This window comes from Lycorma delicatula, chromosome 1, assembly GCF_047948215.1.
Source record: "Lycorma delicatula isolate Av1 chromosome 1, ASM4794821v1, whole genome shotgun sequence".
NCBI classification, from domain to species: Eukaryota; Metazoa; Arthropoda; class Insecta; order Hemiptera; family Fulgoridae; genus Lycorma; species Lycorma delicatula.
This window is the reverse complement of record NC_134455.1, coordinates 160790878-160810330: the sequence shown is the minus strand read 5'-3', so window position 1 is coordinate 160810330 and position 19453 is coordinate 160790878. Positions and strand designations below refer to the sequence as shown.

The window sequence follows — 19453 nt, the reverse complement described above, 5'->3', positions numbered from 1 at the left end:
GTGCTACATAATGATCTGACAGCCCATTTTTGTAACTTAAAAACTCGTTCTGACTTTTTGAGGTAGCCCTAACAGATGATACACTTTAGATGGGAGTATATTTAGGGATAATAAATGTTTAATAATACAGACATGCTGATCATTTTATTAAGGTGCTTTAAAGGAGAACAATATGATTTGATTTTATTACAAATGAAATAAATTTCATCTCACAAGAACTTTTCATCTAACTTTTCAATGCTCAGAAATTTATCTTTATGGAGGAACAGAATTACTGTTGTTATCATTTATAGGAATGTCATCCATCTAATCAACAACGTTATGTCTATGTGAGAAGCACAATACAACAATTTTATTCATAATAAAAGTTTGATGGTAATATTCAATCCAGTGAATTAATAATTTTTTAAACTGCTATCATAAATTTTCAAATCTTATTAAGTATATATCTTCAAATACATATATAATCGAGTCATCTGCAAATAGGCTTAAAATGAATGGCTCAAGATGTTGAGCTAAGTCATTAATAAACAATAAGAAAAGAAAGGGGCCAAGAACACCTCTGAGACACTGTATTCTGCAGATTGAAATGAGGATCCATATTTTTTCATTCTTATCTAAAGATGAAAATTCACTTACTTGTTTTTATGGTTGGTAAGTATTAATTTAACCAATGTAAACAATTCCTCTGAAACTTTTAGTTTTTTCATCAATAAAGAATGTGTACTAAATCAAATGCTTTACTGAAATGGCAAAAAATTTAAAAAGGGATGTTTTTATGTAGGCAATTTAAGATATTTTCCAAAAACTGGTAATTGGCTGTGACAGTATAAAAGTTATACCTAAAAAACTATTTGTTAGTATGTTATGCTTTTCAAGAAGTGCTGTTAATAGTTGATTTTTTCAAATACTTTAGAAAATACAGAAAGAAACATAATTGGCCTACGATTTTCTAAATTAAATGAAGTGAAATTATTGTAAGTGATTTAAAAGTTAAAATTATTTAAATATTTTAAACAAATTATTAAAGTAAAGTGAAATATATGAAAGTTAAGAATGGTTTGAGTAGGTTATTTTAGTTCATACGTATTTTTATTTACTTTTAATTTTTGTATTTTCATTGCATTGTGCTTTTATTTAGGTTCAACAGGCTCTAGCAAGACCAGGAGCTGTAGAACAGTTTTTCTCTGATCCAGAGAAAGTAACTGCTGTACGAGATGTTTTCACTGGATTATATTCACTTGATTTTGTAAGTTACTCTTTATTATTAAAATAGATGTTGCTATTTTAGTAACATATGTATATAATCAAATACTGTAATTTGGTGGCTGAGTTTGGTATATTTTTGCACAGAAAAAAAAATTTAAATAACTGGAATCACACCATTAAATAATACAATTTTGTCTGTACCATATATATTTCGTATTTGCACATCATTCTATATCTTGTTTTTTGGTTGGTTTGAAAAGGAAAATGGTTACAGTTTTTGAAAAGCCAAGTTTTAATTAATTACCTATCTCTTATTAACACTGAAGTACCAATCCAATTGAAACATTTTTTTTCAAATAGAGTTTTTTTTCTTTAATTCATTTAGGATTGTACGGTTTACTGTAATTTTAATATTGTTGGAATTTTGTTAACAACATGAATTCAACTGCAGAACTTTCCCAACTGTAGTACAGTATGTTAAATTAGAAAATTTACTGTTCAACTGAGTGCAGTTAAAACTTTTATTGAATGTAAAATATAACTCAAGATATTAATTACATCTCTCTTTATTCTTATTCATTAGAATATAAGTGAAAAGTAATAGCTTCTTCAGCAGAAGTTATAATGCTAAGCTTTAAGCTTAAACAAAAGATAAAAAAACAATCTTGAATGTTATATTATATATAATGATTGAGGAAATTATTCCATGATGTTAAATGTAAAATCAGTAAAGAATAATAGTTAATAAATTTATTCTTAAAATTATTTATGTATATTGACTGAAAGTTAATTTTATTATAAACGGTCATTACTATGACAAAAATTGGTATAGCCCAGACTCTTAAGTAAATTTTCTGTTTCTGCATCTGAAATGTTTTCATTAGGTTTTATAAACCACTCCCACATTAACATTCTTTTTTTTCTTTACCACCTTTCTCTTGTTACTTCCTTATAGATATATTATATATTATTCCTCAGTGTTCTTTACCCCAACAATAAACATTGAAATTCCAGACTAAGCTATATTATTCAAACATAAGAAAGCACCAGGTATTGATTGATGGTATTATCGTAGAATCCATCAAGGTGGTAATCGATGCTATCTCAGCTCTTTTAGTGTTTACAACTTCAGTATGGCAACAGGTAAATACCCTGAAAGCTTTAAAAAGGCCATTATCGTTCCAGTAAACAATGGTGGTAACAAAGACAATGTGAATAACTACCAATTATCCTGTTATCTACATTTGCAAAAAATCCTGGAAAAGTTGATTAGAAACAAGCTGACTAAATTTTTAATAAAAAAAATGAGTTTTATAGCGAAAACCAGTTTGGGTTTAGAATACCAGGTTGATCTAGGAGTGAACTCTCATCGCAAGTCAGCTGATTTTGCAGTTGAAAGTTCTAAGGTTCAAATCCTAATAAAGGCAGTTACTTTTATATAGATTTGAATAGAAGATCGTGGATACCAGTATTCTTTGATGGTTGGATTTCAATTAACCACACATCTCAAGAATGGTCGACCTAAGAGTGTACAAAACTACACTTTATGTGCATTCATACATATCAGGCTCATTCATCCTCTGAAGTAATACTTTACAGTGGTTCCGGAGGCTAAACAGAAAAAGAGAAAGTCTGGGTTTAGAAAAGGACTAAACACAGAGGATGCTGTGTCAAAAGTGTTGTAAAATACAATGGTGTAAATCAGCATTTCCCAACCTTTCACTATTTGCGACCCAATTTTCAATCATAATTTTCATTGCACCCCTCTCTCATGCAGTAACGTTATTGTATATAATAACAATGTACTTTGAGTATTTTGACTCTAAAGTTACACTATAACCTTAATTACAAACCTTACAAATTACCAAGAATAAGTAAATTTATTTATTTGCACCGATCCGCTGCATTGACAAAACTAGAATTGATGCCTCTCTATTGCTCTCTGTCTTACGTCCACCATATTGGACATTCTCACAACTTCGTGAGAAGTTCTGATTTGCCTCAAACATTCTTGAATGTCTGCACATCCATCAGCCAAACGTGTATGAGGCTGCACCTCATTCAATTCTAGCTGGTCTCAGTCGAGTCGATCCTTCTATCACTATTGAATCTATTGTGAGTGTGTATTGTTATTTACATGTTAATTGGAATTCATGGATTAAATATTCATGGCAGTAGATTTATACAGAATTGTGGATAAACTTTTAAGTGGGCGTAAGCGAGCATTAGACAATAGTGAAGCATCAATAAGTACATAGGCAAGTGTAGTTCCGAAAATAAAATCAAGAAAATATTCTCAAGAATACTTAAATTTTGGGTTTACTAGTACTGAAGTAAATGAAGAAGAAAGGCCCCTAGTTGTTATTTGCTCAAAAGTTTTTGCAGCAGACAGCATGAAACCTAATAAACTTAAACAATGTTTAGAAATGCTTCATAGCGAGTACGTTAACAAACCCCTGAGAATTCTTCAAATGAAAATTAAAATCATATAAAATGCAGGCATCATTTTTAACAAACGTTTTGTCAGATAATGAAAAAAGCTTTACTTACCTCTTACAAAGTTTCATATAAAATAGCCAGATATAAAAAACCTCACACTATTGGTGAAGAGCTTATTTTGTCAGCTGCAATTTAGTTTGTAGAAAATATGTTTGGAAATAATTTTGCCAAACAATTGCAGACTATGTCTTTATCAAGTGATACTGTTGCCCGTTAAATTGGTGATACAGCTGAAGATATACAGCATCAGTTTTTTGGGACGTTGCGTGATAAATTTTTTTCAATTCGGCTTGATGAGGCAACAGATAGCAATAGATTTGCTCATTTCATTACCTATGTTCGATTTTGTGATGGTATGTCAGCAGTAGAATGTAATACAGAACATAATATAGAACTCAAAGAATCTTCAACTCCAAGGAGCAAATACACATATGTTGGATACGAGTGATAAAGTTAATGCTTCTTGAAGAAAATTGGAATAGTGACGCAGAAATTTAAAGCAAAAACAACTTAGAAATATTTGCAAATGGGAATGAATGTGTTAAAACTTACAAGGCTGAAGATCAGCATGTGAAAGTTGTTTTTGTAACCATTGAAAATCATTTAGCTATGCTGGTGGCAAAGAATTTTAAAAAGTATTTTCTTACTGACGACAAGTTGGTCACAAGTTATGATTGGGTTAGTGTTAAAAAATTAATATTTGTGTAAATGAACTTTTTTGACCCAAACCTATTTTTTTTTTATCAGACTCAAGAATTATAAATTTAATTCTCAGTTGTTAAGAAATTTCATCTAAACTCATTCACTAATAATGAGGTAATATAATTTGTTTCAAAAGCGTGCAGTAAACCCAAACATAACAGTATGATGATTCTAATTTAATTTAATTTAGTGCAGTCCGTCCAAGAAAAAACACTTCTCTTTACTTTTAACATAAAAGTGAAGTAAAAATAACTTGTAATATAAAAATTAGAAAATTTTGATAAAATAATATATATATATATATATATATTTAAAATTTGTTGTTTTTTAAATATATATATCTTAAAAATAAAAATTTTAAGAAAGTATGTTACCACTATATAAAAATTTCATCAAATAAAACGGAAAAAAAAAATTTTACCTCAGTATATTTCTACAATACTTGATAAGCTGCTGTCTGTTGAATTATTGTCATTGTTTCCCAATTTATCACAATATCTTTAATAATATTTCCACATAAACTGTCTGCTTCCCATGCTTTTTTTCTTCTTTAATTATACATTGAATAAATCCTTCCTAGTTCTTACATCTATCTATTCTTTACATCACTTAACTTAATTTTGTGTTATTACTCCCATTGTAGCCTTTGACTTGTGTTCATATCAATTCTATCGGGTTAAAATTGCAGTGGTATAGAGGAAGACAATTTTTTAATTATGCTATTTCATTTACTTTATAATGGATATATTTCTGTTTTAACTGATTTTACTAATCTTATAAGTTCTACTTTTAACATGTTTTTGGTGTGTACAATTTTCACCATCAGCAATTTCTGATTTTTGGGTCAAAGCATTCAGAACTTTTTCAGTTTTCAGGCAATGGTACGGTGTATTATCATTGTCATTACTGTGATGGATCTTTCAGCAACAATTTTAACAGTTATTTAAACCACTGCATAAAATTGTCACCATTCATTTCATCGTGATACTCTTGGGAAAATCTAAATTCAAATACCAATAAACCACCATTCAAAAACCTGTTTTCATTTCCTCTGTGCGTTGCTATTAATTTTTTAATAGCTAGGGAATTCATCCCAGTTGATAAACCTTTCCTAAAAATGTTTTTTACGCTCTATTTCTTTATCCACCCATACCTTTACCTGTACATGTCCCGCATTAAACCAAGTTTATTTAAATAATAAATTATCTTACCTGCTTCCTTTACAGAATTGTTTAATTTCTCTTAAATATTCCCTACATCTTGGAATAATATATTTGCATTCAATCAGTAAAGAATTATTTTTTCTGAACACAAAACAAAAGTTCATTGATTTTAAAATATGATGAAATGTACTTCTTGAAAAATTTGGCAGTTCAGAATCGGTATTCACAGTATTTAATATTTTCTTCAAGTTAGGAAGCTTATTATTGAAATAAAATTATTGAACTTTTTATGATAGTGGTTTTAGTAAAATTGTCTAATTTATCAATTGTTTTCATACGCTTTTGCGTCTTTTTAGGACTAACATGTTTACCTTCAATTTTGTGTTTTTTTATTATATTAAAAATTGTTCTTTTGCTAACACCTGTTGCACTTCTTGCTTTCAAGCAATGTCTCTGACTGCATTTTCAGGGTTTTGTTGTTTTAAGGTTATACATAAGTTATCAAATTTTTTCCCGGAGCTATTTAAAGGTTTTCCCAGTTTGTGTTTCATGACAGAATCGCTCATTGCTGAAACCCAATTGTACAAAAATATAGGTAAATTAAAATTTATGAAAATAAAACTGGTATAATAAATAGATTATAAAATTGTATCATATTGTATGGCAGTAACACAGACTTATACTTTTTTTCATTGAACTGAATAATGGTGTGAAGCATTACAAATGATTTTATCCATATTAAACATCAATAACAAAGATTCAACAAAATTTTTAATTGTTTATCATCACCATGCCATAGTGCCAAACATGTAATAGCTATGTAATAGCTAAAACATGTAATGTACATTATTATGTGCATAAAACAACAATTTTTTCTGCATGTGGGAATGATAGAATGATTCAGTCTAAACTACTCAGATGTAACTCATACATGCTGAAGTCACATTTATATCTGCTGCACACAGCTTTATGACAAGGACTAGTTCATGGATGTTTAATTTGTAACCTTACAAACATTCTTGTACCAGAACTGTCACAACTCAAAAATTAGTTACATGTTGTGTCATCATTTGTAAATGATAATTTAATGTTGGAATACTTGTTTATATTTGATAAAATAATGTGATTTTTTAATAGTAGATGGAAAAATTTGTTACTGAAAATGGTTTTGATTTTTTTATAGCAATATTAAAATTTCAGTAGCATTTTACTCCCAGTTTGTATTTGTGATTTGTAGCAGCATAGAATCAGGGGTGGAACATAATCATAATGTTCTAATCATAAATTTATTAAATGGTAGAAGATAAGATGTAATTTTCCTATCTAAGAATTTAAACAGTAAAAATATATACACATTAAAAAAGAGGAGTATCACTCAGGGTAGGTTCAGTTACGCATCATCTGTTCTACTTCTGCCTTCCTTCTATCAAAACCACAAGTCTCTTGTTGTTTACCTTCCACTAACTTTTTTGTCTGCATTGCTTTCCAGTATACTATACAAATATTAGTCTATATTATCAGAGAGCTATCCTTAGCCATTTTGGAGTTTATATACTCTTTCTTTCTGCTTTCAGATCCTTGCATTATCAACTTACAATTCATGTATTAGCTTTCACTAAATTGGTACATTTATATTTATTAAAAAATTCAATAAAAAAATTGATATATCTGGCACCAACTGAATATCCAAAAGCTATATAGCATACATCTTTATAATATTACATTTTAGTCCTGAATAAAAAATATGGTTTTTGCATTTTCTTTCCGTATGTAGTTAATTATACTGCCTTAGAACAGACTGAAGTTAATTGCTATAGATTATTTATTCTGTACGAAATAGGAATTATGTGTATGTCATCCACTTTGTGCCCTGAATCAACCCTGATCAGTCCTGAGAACATGAGCATACTGATTCAGTTAAAAGAAGCTATACATTTTTATTGATCTAGACTGTACAATGCGACACTAACTTAAGTGAAAGAACTTCTTTCATTAATATTTCTGTACTTGTATACATGCAAGTTCTTCTAAAGTATCTATTGATATATTTTATGTTCTCTTAAGAGTTATGGTTGTCTGACTGATAAATTTTGTTACTTCTATAGAACAAAGTCTTTCTTTGCTGATTGATTTTCAAAATAATTATTAAATTATTCCTTAATTCCTTTAGTTTTCTTTACTTGAGTTTTGTTATAGTTTATTTACATTAAGGTTATGTTTTAACGATGAACAAGAATTTTGGATTTAATTCAGAGCTTTTGTCACAGGATGAGCTTGGTGAAGATGCTGTTAAGAAAGCAATTGAAAAACCAGAGAGGTATGTTTTAAAACCACAGCGTGAAGGTGGAGGTAATAATATTTACGGTGAGAAAATACGAGATGTTATAACAAAAATCAAGGGATCCAGGGAGCGCACTGGTTGGATCTTAATGGATCGCATTGTTCCACCAGTCCAAGAAAATATTATTATTAGAGCCAGTCAGCCAGCTGCTCGTACAGATACTGTTTCTGAGCTTGGTATTTTTGGTATTATTATTGGGTATGTCATGAAACTTTATCTTTCAGTTTTTTTTGCATGTATGTGTTTTAACATTGCAACTTGTTTAATAAATTATGTGTTGAATGATATCCTCATGTACTAAATACTGTAACTAAGTAATTATTTTTTTCTAAGTAGATTTATCTGTGAAAGAAAAAATAGACAGTCATTGTTGTGTTGTGAAAAGAACAATACAAGGATTATGTTTGTTACTGTTGGTGATGTTACTGTCACTTTGAAACAGTGATCTCTTGATGAATGATTTTATAATTTTCTTATGTTTCTAATAATATATTTGTTTTATCGAGGCTTTGTTTTTAGAATTACCTAGAATTTAAAACGGTAAGAAGTTCTGTTAAAGCACAGCATCACTTTGGTTGTTTCTCTTATCCATCACCTTTGTTTTAATTGAACTCATATCTTTATTTGATATTTATTCAGTTTTAAACTAATTACCCATACTAAATAAAATAAAGTTTCTTAATAAAAAAAATAAATAATTAATATTAAATAACAATGCCCTTTAACACACCTATTATATATAATCCAGGCCTATTCTTTAACAGAAATAAACATAGACAATAAAGTTGAAAAATAATTAAAAAGCAGAAGTAATAATCTCTTTAAATTTAGTTATTTAATAATCTTCTATTGGTACAAAATTGCAATTGTTTTGTAGTAAAAGTGCTTGTAAAGTAGTGTAACAGAATCTGTTAGGAATCAGATAAAAGGTTTCAAAAAAGATAATATATTGTTTAGATGATTTGTCCGTACATGGAAGAACCATTAATATGAATAAGAATTTTTTTTATTATTGTATATTTAATGGCGCTAAAAAAAAATAGATACAATCCCAGCTAGTCATGGTAAGTCAGAACTAAATTAAATACATAATAAAGCAAAGAAATTAATTTACAACTGCATAAATAATCTTAAAAGTACACTTAAATTAATCATTAAAACATATCCAGTTAGATTACCTGAATTGATTACATACCATTCAGAATTGCCAAATGAAATAATGTGAGTTGTTTCAGTTCCTAAAAATTTTACAATGGAAGTAACTAAAAACAAGAAGAAGAGTTTAGTTAATGAAGAGACAAGCTTTGTAAAAGAAAAATACTTATGGAAATCAATTTGAACAACAAGCTGTTGTAGAGAACCAAAGGATTTTATTAGAGTTTATTGTTACTAAGGTGATGGAAAGGGATGCATAGAGAAAGAAGGAATATAAATATTTTGAAGTTATAAATTTGATATATAATGTTTTTATCCAGGCCAGAATCAAAAATATTTTAGTAGAACACAATGAAGAATGTACAAAATTGCATCAAATTATTCAATATATTTCAAATAAATCAGAACTATTAATGTGCTTTTAAAGGTAACTTAAACCACCATTGTGATTTTCAAACTGAACATGGTTTGAAACAGAAAAAAAATTGTGTTACTGATTATTTATTTTAATATTACACAAAGGTGGTATATCTGTTTATGTTAAACATAATATAAAAGCAAAATATGTTATTTACATGAACAAATCTGCAACTGAAATGAATTTTAAACTTGCTGGAATTCACTTAAATATATGGAAAATATGGAAAAATTATGTAGTATTAGGATGTATCATTCTCCAAATGGAAACAGGTATGGATTTGCTGAATAATTTTCATAATGTTTTGATAGGCTCTTGAAAATATAAAATAGAATAGTGAAGAGATGTTTATCAATAAAATAAAAAAAATTCAAGATATGCATCTCGGCAATCTAGCAAAAAACGTAGAAAAACAAAAAGGTAAACTGGTTAAAAAGGTACTGCAAAAGGTATTCTGGTCAGATATGTGTTCAAAGAAAATGAGCCTGATTTGAATTATAATAGATTTATAATCTCATTTATATATATTTACATATCACTTCAATACAGCCTTTCCTGTTGAATTGAAAGCGGCTTAAAAATACTGGGTGAGCAACTTAAATCTGAATCGAGCCAACTTGAACTTTCTTTTTTCTGTTTAGCTTCTGGAACCACCATAAGGTATTACTTCAGAGCATGATTGAGGATGATATGTATGAATCTAAATGAACTGTCCTGTAGTCTTGTACAGTCTCAGGCCAACCATTCCTGAGATGTGTGGTTAATTAAAACCCAACCACGAAAGAACACCACCATCCATAATCTAGTATTCAAATCCGTATGAGCCAACTTGAATTGCAGTTATTTAAATATTACCTTTAACATTCCTACTACTAACGCCACTATTGATTGTTTGTTACTACTCTCATCTGTTGTTATCAGTTGTAAACTGTCCCTGTTTCATTGCAATATTGTTTACATTCTTTACAATTGTGTTTTTTTTTTTAAATGCCTTTTTCAGTCAAAAGATCAGAAAGGGTTGCTGGAGTGTGTAATGCTGCAACTGTGCTTAATGTGTAGCAGTTCAGTTTTAAGTAGCTTACATACTTGAAGCCCATTAAGAAATTAATGGAGTTATTAATTATTCATTACACTTAACACATTCAGTTTTCCTGAACTTAAGAAACAGGTTAGGGAAGAATGTTTGCTGGAAAGAAACAAGAACGATTCAGAATAAACAAGGATATAAAAAAAAAATTATGAAGAAATACAAGAGGTAAAAATGACAAAAGATAAAAGTGAGTTAAGATAATAGTATTATCTTAAGTCACAGTATGGGAAGTAATAAATGAGAAAAAAGGCAATTTTCAAAAATCGATGAATCAGAATTATAGATTAGTGATGAAAAGTTTTTGTGGTTGGTTGAGAAATCTGAGGCTTACTTAACAAATATTTTCAAACAACATTAAAATAAAAACAAAACAGATAAAAAAAAAAAAGAGGTAATAGATTCAATAATTATATCTGTAAAATATAATCAATTTTATGTTATAGATGAAATAATGTAGTTCTAAATATTTGAAGGAATGATTACTAGAACAAAAATAGGTTTAATTAATGTCTTGCTTGAATCAGGAGTTACGTAGAAGTTACAAACATACTTACATTACTTCTTGACATAATCCCTGCCAAATTCAAGCATTTATCTTGTCACCAGCTTGTCTATTCCCTCTTCAGAGTACATCATTGCCAAAATATCCATTGACTCTATCCATGAGTTCATCATTCCTTTTGAAGTGTTGAGTATTCAGCCAATTCTTCAATTTCGTTAACAGATGAAAATCAGACTGCCAAATCAGGCACTAAGAGAGCAAAGACGTCAGAAATCTGTCACATGAATCTATTTAATAAACCATTAGTGATAGTAGCAGTGTTAGACTATGCATCGTGATGCAAAAAAAATAACCTCCTTCATTAGCATCTCTCACTGTGTATTCTGTATCACTCTTCTAAGCTTTGTTAATGTTCACAATAAATGATAACAATTATTGTCATACCCAGCTTCATAAATTCTGCACAAAACACACTACTTATTTTTTTGTTTGAATAGATTTGAACTTGCTGGGCTTTTTCAGCAAATGTATGTGGATCCATTGTTTGTTTGGACTGTTATTTTGTCTTAATATTGATGAACCAAATTCATTTGCTGTCTCCAGTTACAATCTTGTGAAGAAATTCACTTCCTTTATTCTGGTATTGCTAAAGAAAAGTTAATGCTGCTTTCATTTTTTTTTTTTTTGTTTTTCATTCAATTGATAAGTTGTTTCAATATCCATCATATATAGTATTTATGAAAACCCAAATCTGTCTATAATAATAATAATGTTAAGAGGGGACCTTGAAATTTGAGGAAAATGTTCACTGGGTTAAGTAATTGTGAATCGGCAGTTATCACAAACAGCAGATTCAATACTCTCAAATAGTTATCACTCAAAATGGAATGTTACCCTCTTCCTTTCTCATTGTATACATTAGTTCACCATTCCCTGAAATTTTTTAACCCCATTCTCTCACTTATTACATTACTGTGAACTATATGCTGCTGATGGTGAATTTTGCCTACAGAAGTTCTTACTCCTTGTGGAAAACTAATGACCTGTATACCTTGCAACATGGGTGGCAATCACCATCCAAATAAATCTTCATTAGCGAGTTAGAAAATGATAAAAACATGGTTTTATGCAGTGGATTCAGATCTAAAAACTGCATCAATATATTTACATTTATATCTAAAGTAAACTTTTTGACTAAATTTTTAACTTCTTTTACATACATTTGAGAAACACATATAAGAGGGTAACACTAAAGGTACTAAAAGGAGGAAATAAAGTGTAGATAAGCAAAAGGCAGAAGGAGTACTTAGAAATTACTCTTCCTAGTTTGTCAAAGTATTAGCTACTAATACTTTGACAAAGTATGTACAACAGAGATCAGATCAGTACTAGATCCAGTTTTATTTTTACGTTTATCAATGAGCTATCATTAGTAATAAAAATCAAGTAATACTTATGGAGATATTGCAACATTGATTCTATCTGATGCCAATATAGATTACCAGATTTCTTTCATAGATATTTATGCAATGTTTCATTTTGAATAATTCAGTAAGATATAAAATAAATTCAACTTTACAAGCTTTAAAAGTAAATGTAGCTGAAAAGAGGATATAATGCTACAGCAAGTATCAATAATACAGAATAGTGAAGTTATTTGTTTTAATGATGGTTCATAAGCAGTTTTCTCAAATGTTCATGACTATATTTGCAAAAAAATAAGCTTAAATATTTTGCTTTAAGGTTGTTATGTATAATCATAATTTGATAACAGCTGTTTATAAAGAATTGATAATTTTTTTATTCAGAATCTCAATACTGTGTTGGATCCTGATCCAAATAAAATTTAGAAGGATTTTTTACGTAATTCAAGAAATAAGACAATTACACACCAGGTTGGACTAGTGGTGAACTCATCATCGCAAATCAGCTGATTTTGAAATCTAGAGTTCTAAGGATCAAATCCTAGTAAAGTACTTTTATACAGATTTGTATACTAGATCATGGATACCAGTGTTCTTTTGTGGTTCAATTAACCACACATTTCAGGATCAGTCGGCCTGAGACTGTACAAGACTACACTTCATTTACATTCTTATACCTATCATCCTCTGAAGTCATACCTTACAGTGGTTCCAGAAGCTAAACAGAAAAAGAGAAGAAAAAAGGTTTGTTGAAGTCCAGAGAAACACTATTCAAATGTAGTCTGTGTTACATTGAACTTTAATTTCTGTCTACATTAAGAAATTAGCATATGATTCTGGTATCTATGATGACTAAATATTGTGAAATAGTTAACCTTTTCCCATCACAATGATCCGCGGTTGATTAGCGCTCCGCGAAAATATGTTGGTATCTGATTGCTTCCTTCATAGTCTTATGCTATCCTCTTGTGAAAAAAATTACAGTACATTAAAGAGATCTAACAGATTCTGACAAAAAAAACATTATGACTGGATATTTTTTATGCCTGTAACAACAAAAAATTGAAACAATACAAAAATTACGATAATTTAATTGCAGAATTTTTTTGCGCATTTCTACAGCGTTTTTTATTAGCGAATTTTTTTTTTGCTTTGGTTTATGAAACATAGTTTTCTGATTTAAAAAATAATTTCAAGCAAATCGGTTGAAAATTGGGCAAAATATGATGAAAAACCCATGTCATAAATCACAGCTTGGTAACATATGTTGGTATAAGTGAATGTAGATTCAGAAAACTACGTTTAATAAAAATTCCCACCACTCAAAAGGCTATTCAGATTGACAAAAAACCATTTTTACTGTACTGTTATTCATTACGAATCGATATGTGTTACATGTTTACCGATATCATTTGTCAGAAAAGATATTTATAAACCTCAAGTAAAAGTGATGTATTTATGACCACAAATTCCTTCTTTTTTTTTTGTGTGCCGTATATCATAATTTATTATGTGTTTCAATACTTCAATATGTTGCTAGTAAGATAAGCTATTTTTGTAAATAATAAATAAATCCGTAATCCTCATAGCAATTATAACACACACACACACACAAGCACTTTTTTAGAATTTCTAAAAAAAAAATGGTCATATTCTTTCCGACTTAGATGCCATATAAAATGATTTTGTAACAGCGTTTTAAAACTGACGCTGTACATAACCAGTTCCAAGGCTACATGATCTGAAAAGGTTAAAGCAATTATTAACCTAAAAGTATCTTATTCTATTGAAAAATTCCTTGAAGAATTTTTCAGTTATAAAAATTACTATCACGGTAGCTTAAAAATGTTTCTTCAGCTTTACATAAATAAATTATTTCATCTCTGAACAAGGAAATATTTTTGGTATTTGTTGCACCATAAACTCTCTTCTGGATGGTCATTCACATTATTGGAAATCATGTTGATGTCATATGCATGTTATATTCTTTATAAGTTATGTATGTTTTCCCTAATTCCTTGGAATTTAAAGTAGAGTCATAATTCATATGGATTCAATAAATAAATCTTAACTACATAAAATTTTGTCCAAGATTACATTTTTTTCTGTTCTCATAAGTTAAGTTTAAAACTTAAGAGAATATGCCTAACATTCTGTGATAGGCGCCTCAGCCAATTATGGCTTATTTTTTGTAATCCTCCAGAAAAAAAAACAGAATCATTAGACAGTCCTACAGCTGGTCACTACCCGAGTCTGTTAAAGAAGCAGCAGGCTGATGGTTACTAATATTTGCCAGCATGCACCATGGTAGCAGGTGATGCACTTTCATGGTACCTGACCACAGAAGAAGGGATAAAGTATGGAAAAAGGGGGACAGCAAAGGTAGATCATAAAAACCCACAGAGGGACCAACCGACTGAATGTTACAAACAATTGAAAACAACATGAACTGCTGTTTGGATCCAAAAAATCTGTGGACCGGGTTACTATGCTTTGTTGTGCTAATATGTCGAGAAGTGACAAATGAAAACTCGTAGTTGGGAAGGCTGCCAAGCCTCATTGTTTTAAGTGGTTTAGAATGGATAGTTTGCCAGTACATTAAGTTTCTAATAAAAATGCTTGGATGACCAGTCTTTTCATAATGGATTAGCAATTGGGATGTTGAGTTGCAGAAAAAATTAAGAAAAATCAGACTACCAATTGACAATTGTACTGCTCATCCGCAACCAAATTGTTTAAAAAATATTACTATTGAATTTTTACCATCTAATACAATGAGCCTCATCCAACCATTTTTGGACATGGTAATTATAAAAAATATAGTCTATTTACTGATGTAAGTTGTGATCAACATTCTTCTAAAAATAGAAGAAAATTTACTGAATTCAAGCCCTACAGTTAGAGGAGTAAGTGCAAGAGTCAACTTGCTGCAAGCAATTCAGTTCATAGCCGACAACCGACAGCTGGGAAGAAATAAGTAAAACAGCAACAAAAAATTGTTTTTCCCAATGTGGTTTTTCTAAAGCAGAAGAAGAGCCAGAAAATATGCAGGAACATGATGTTACATGTCACTGCAGCAAATTGAAAAATTATCAAGAATTAGTTCAGATTGATGAAAATATTGAATGTGTACAAAATGATAATGCGACATCACTATTGTAGAAAATCTCCAGCCCACATGCAGCACAATGGATGAAGCCAGTGACGATGAAGATGAACCAGAAATACAAGCTACAATTCAAGATGCAAAAAAATTTATTGTCGTACTTCAACAGTTTTTTATGCAAGAAGGAAGTGAAGGCAGCCTTCAGTTGGAGTTGGAAATCTATGCGAATTTCATTGACGATATGTATTAAAATGAAACAGCACTGCAGATTTTATGAATTTTTTCAAAGAAAATAATCAGGTGAGACTTTTACATTGTGTATGCATGGCTATCTATTCTATTTAAATGTTTAACAAAAGAAATGTTTAATTTTGTTTTGAGATCTGAAGGGACTATAAAATAACAATCGGTTATTTCCTTACTACAGTTAGTTTAGTGAGTTAGTTGTGTTACTACATGCAGCCTACTTAAATAGTGTAGTACATATTTTTAACAGTAGGCCACATGAACAGATATTTTTAACTACATTTACCGATTTAGAAATCGGTTTTTACATTAAATTTTTGTGACTGCTGTATACCATGCCTCATGTGTATATCAGCAGAACTTGCATGTAGAATGTGTGTGTGTGTGTGTGTGTGTGTGTGTGTGTGTGTGTGTGTGTGTGTGTGTGTGTGTGTGTGTGTGTGTGTGTGTGTGTGTGTGTGTGTGTGTGTGTGTGTGTGTGTGTGTGTGTGTGTGTGTGTGTGTGTGTGTGTGTGTGTGTGTGTGTGTGTGTGTGTGTGTGTGTGTGTGTGTGTGTGTGTGTGTGTGTGTGCGCGCGTGCGTGCGTGCGTGCGTGCGTGCGTGCGTGCGTGTGTGTGTTTAATGCAATACAATATCATATATGCTACAATTTATGAATTCATTTATTAGGGCCAGCTGTTTAATTGGGCCAAAATGCTCTCTCTGGTCCTGTTGTGTCCCAATAAACCAGAATAGACTTTTACTTAGAATCCTCTGTATTTGTATTTCATTAAACTTTCTGATATCCTATTTTCTGAATTTTATTTATAAAACATTTATTGCATTTTCTACTATAATTTAACTTTTAATTAAATTTTGTGCATAATCAATGTACCACCTACCTAATCAGCTCTGAGATTCCTCTCTGTGTATAAATTTAATCTTTTCTGTAAAATTGTATATAAAACAATTTTTTCTGCATTAATTTAAATGCAAGTTCTATTTGTTAATTGCACTTTTTATTTGGTTTTTGTAGGGACAGCAATGAAATTATATATAATAAGCAGGTTGGTCATATGCTTAGATCAAAAGAAAGTACAGCAGATGAAGTAGGAGTTTCTGCTGGGTTTGGCGCTATGGACAGTCCTTATTTATACTGATAAATGTCTAAAATAAAGAACGCCTAAAGAGATATAATTAATGGTATAATGAAATTATTCATGAACTCTTGTGAAATGGATGGTTACGAATATATATTTTCAAATACTATTATCAAGAATTTTTAAAAAGATAATAGGTTACTGACATATAGATTATGAATTTATTTACTAATTTGCAAATCAGTGTAAATAAATTATAATTTTACTACAATTAAGTCTCAGATCTTTAACAACTACCCATACACATTCTTGGAAAGAAAGAAAATCGTGTTTCCTCTTTATGAACTGTATGTGTCTTGCCTACTAAATCTACTGCTGATATTACTTTGCTACTATATACTTTTTCTCTGCTACTGCCCAGCATATTGTTACTAGATACATAATTATTATATCTTTATTTCCTTTGCTTTTTTTCATGTAGCAACTACAATGAATGCCATTCTAGAAGTAAGTTAATGCCAATCACATGTTGCCCAACATCAACATTGTCAATAGTAAAATAACACTGAACCACAGGATTTATTTCTCCTTTTCATTTCATAACTTAATACTAAACATTTAGAAAAGTTGTTAAATTTATGATATCCATCAACACTCTTATACTGATCAATTTCAAGTTTCTAGCTTATATCTTTAAGACTTATAGGTTGAATAAAATAAGATATTTGTAGTATTTTTGTACTTTTTTTATCAAACAGAATTAAAGTTTGCTGTTTCAAATGCAAACTAATTTGTATTGATATCAAATTGGTGTTTTATTATTTACATGCAGTCAATTCAGAATTTTACAGCAATACTTTGGATACTGATTTAAAACGATGTTATAAGCAAAAAGGTTCCTATAAATGTATGACCAGAAACACTTATGTGTAGCTGTAAACACATCAATTTACAGCTGGTAAAACGTTTGCTCAGATTTCTGCTGGAGGTTTAAAATAAAACAATCTAAAATTCTTGGAGTCCATTTTAAGGGAAAATTTAGCACTTTTGTATGTTTTTGACCTGAAAAATTGAATAAAATAGCTCCTAGTACAATAATTCTAGTAGTTTTTAATTGGATTCTTGCACAACCCAAAATATTAGAGTAAAAAAGACAACAATTTTTTTTAGGTGTACTGTAAATTAATATAATTGCCATTAAAAAAATAAAAACTTCTAACAAAATTTATAGATAATTTAATTCTGAGAAAATTGGTGTACATGAAGTAAGCCAATACAAAAGAAGTGCAGGCCTCCGTGGTGCAAGTTATAGCATCTTGGCCTTCATCTGGAGGTTCCAGGTTCAAATCCCAGTCAGGCATGGGATTTTCACACATTCTACAAATCATTCATCTCATCCTCTGAAGCAATACCTAACTGTGATCCAGGAGATTAAAAAAAGTACAAGTTTCAGTATTTTTAACTGAAAACAAAACAGACCAAAATGTAATAGAACTTTATTTTAAACAGAATCTTCATATTGAGATCAGTAGTTCTTCATAATCGTAAAAAGTCACAAAAATAAATGTAATATTGATCTTAAAATGTATAAAACAGATTAAAAAATGAAAAATGTCATTAATAAAGTTTATCTCCAAATGATTTATTACTAAAACACTTATTTAGAATTAAAGATAGCATAAATCAAATCAGTTGTTCCATGTGATCTCCATTTTGATGAATGCAGCATTTAGCATGGCAATTTCATCCTTCTCTAGCATTTCTTATAGGATGAGTACTAAAATAGTTGCTGCAGGTTCTATGATGCTTAATTTCTTAGTTCTTCTTGTGTGCCATTATGAATAGATTAAACTAACTTTAAAGGAAAAAGTCTTATGATATGAGATCAGGTGGCCATTTTAACCACTCCTCTGTAGTATGTTTATTTAAATAATATGTAACATTATAAGAGAAATGGGTTGGTGTGATCATTCATAAACCACATCCTCAGTCTGCCTGCAATTTAATTGTCTTTCAAACTTCAATCAGATTAATTAGCAACAAATATAAATGCTGTACTATTTGAAGGTAAAAAAAAAGAATCTATAAATTGTCACCAAGAACATTATACAAAAAAGTTGTTGAAAATAAATTGTCACTGTCTACTCTGGGTATTCCTCTGCCAAAGTGTAGACAATTCAAAAACTGATAAATCCATTTATTATAAAGTATAATTCATTAGTAACTAGATTAAGGAAAATGAAATTGTACATATTTGTTTCTAATTATCTATCAACAAAATTTTGTCCATTACCAATCTGATGGGTAATATATTTTTTGCACAATTGTAAAAATGTGTAAACGAATTGCACATTTATCCATGTGGTACAACCATTGTTCCATAATGTTCATAACATGCTTGGTTGTGAAACATTTCATCTGGTACTTGTGATAAAGGTAATTTTACAGCATTGAATAGTCTTCCTCAGTTCCATTTCTTACAAACGATTGTTCATCTGTAAATTTTGATTTCACCATAT

General features: G+C 29.8%; 1 protein-coding gene across 3 annotated transcripts in view; it reads left to right on the top strand.

The window, feature by feature from the left end:
- The window catches only part of LOC142324909 (glutathione synthetase-like), an 89184-nt gene extending 71979 nt beyond the window's left edge, over window positions 1-17205 (top strand). For all 3 annotated transcript variants that reach the window (XM_075366038.1, XM_075366057.1, XM_075366048.1), the window contains exons 10-12: window positions 1142-1249; window positions 7841-8112; window positions 16871-17205. In XM_075366038.1, the coding sequence (XP_075222153.1) occupies window positions 1142-1249; window positions 7841-8112; window positions 16871-16994 (504 nt within the window). In that variant the 3' untranslated portion in view covers window positions 16995-17205. The remainder of the gene's footprint in view (window positions 1-1141; window positions 1250-7840; window positions 8113-16870) is intronic.
- Window positions 17206-19453: the final 2248 nt, after the last annotated feature.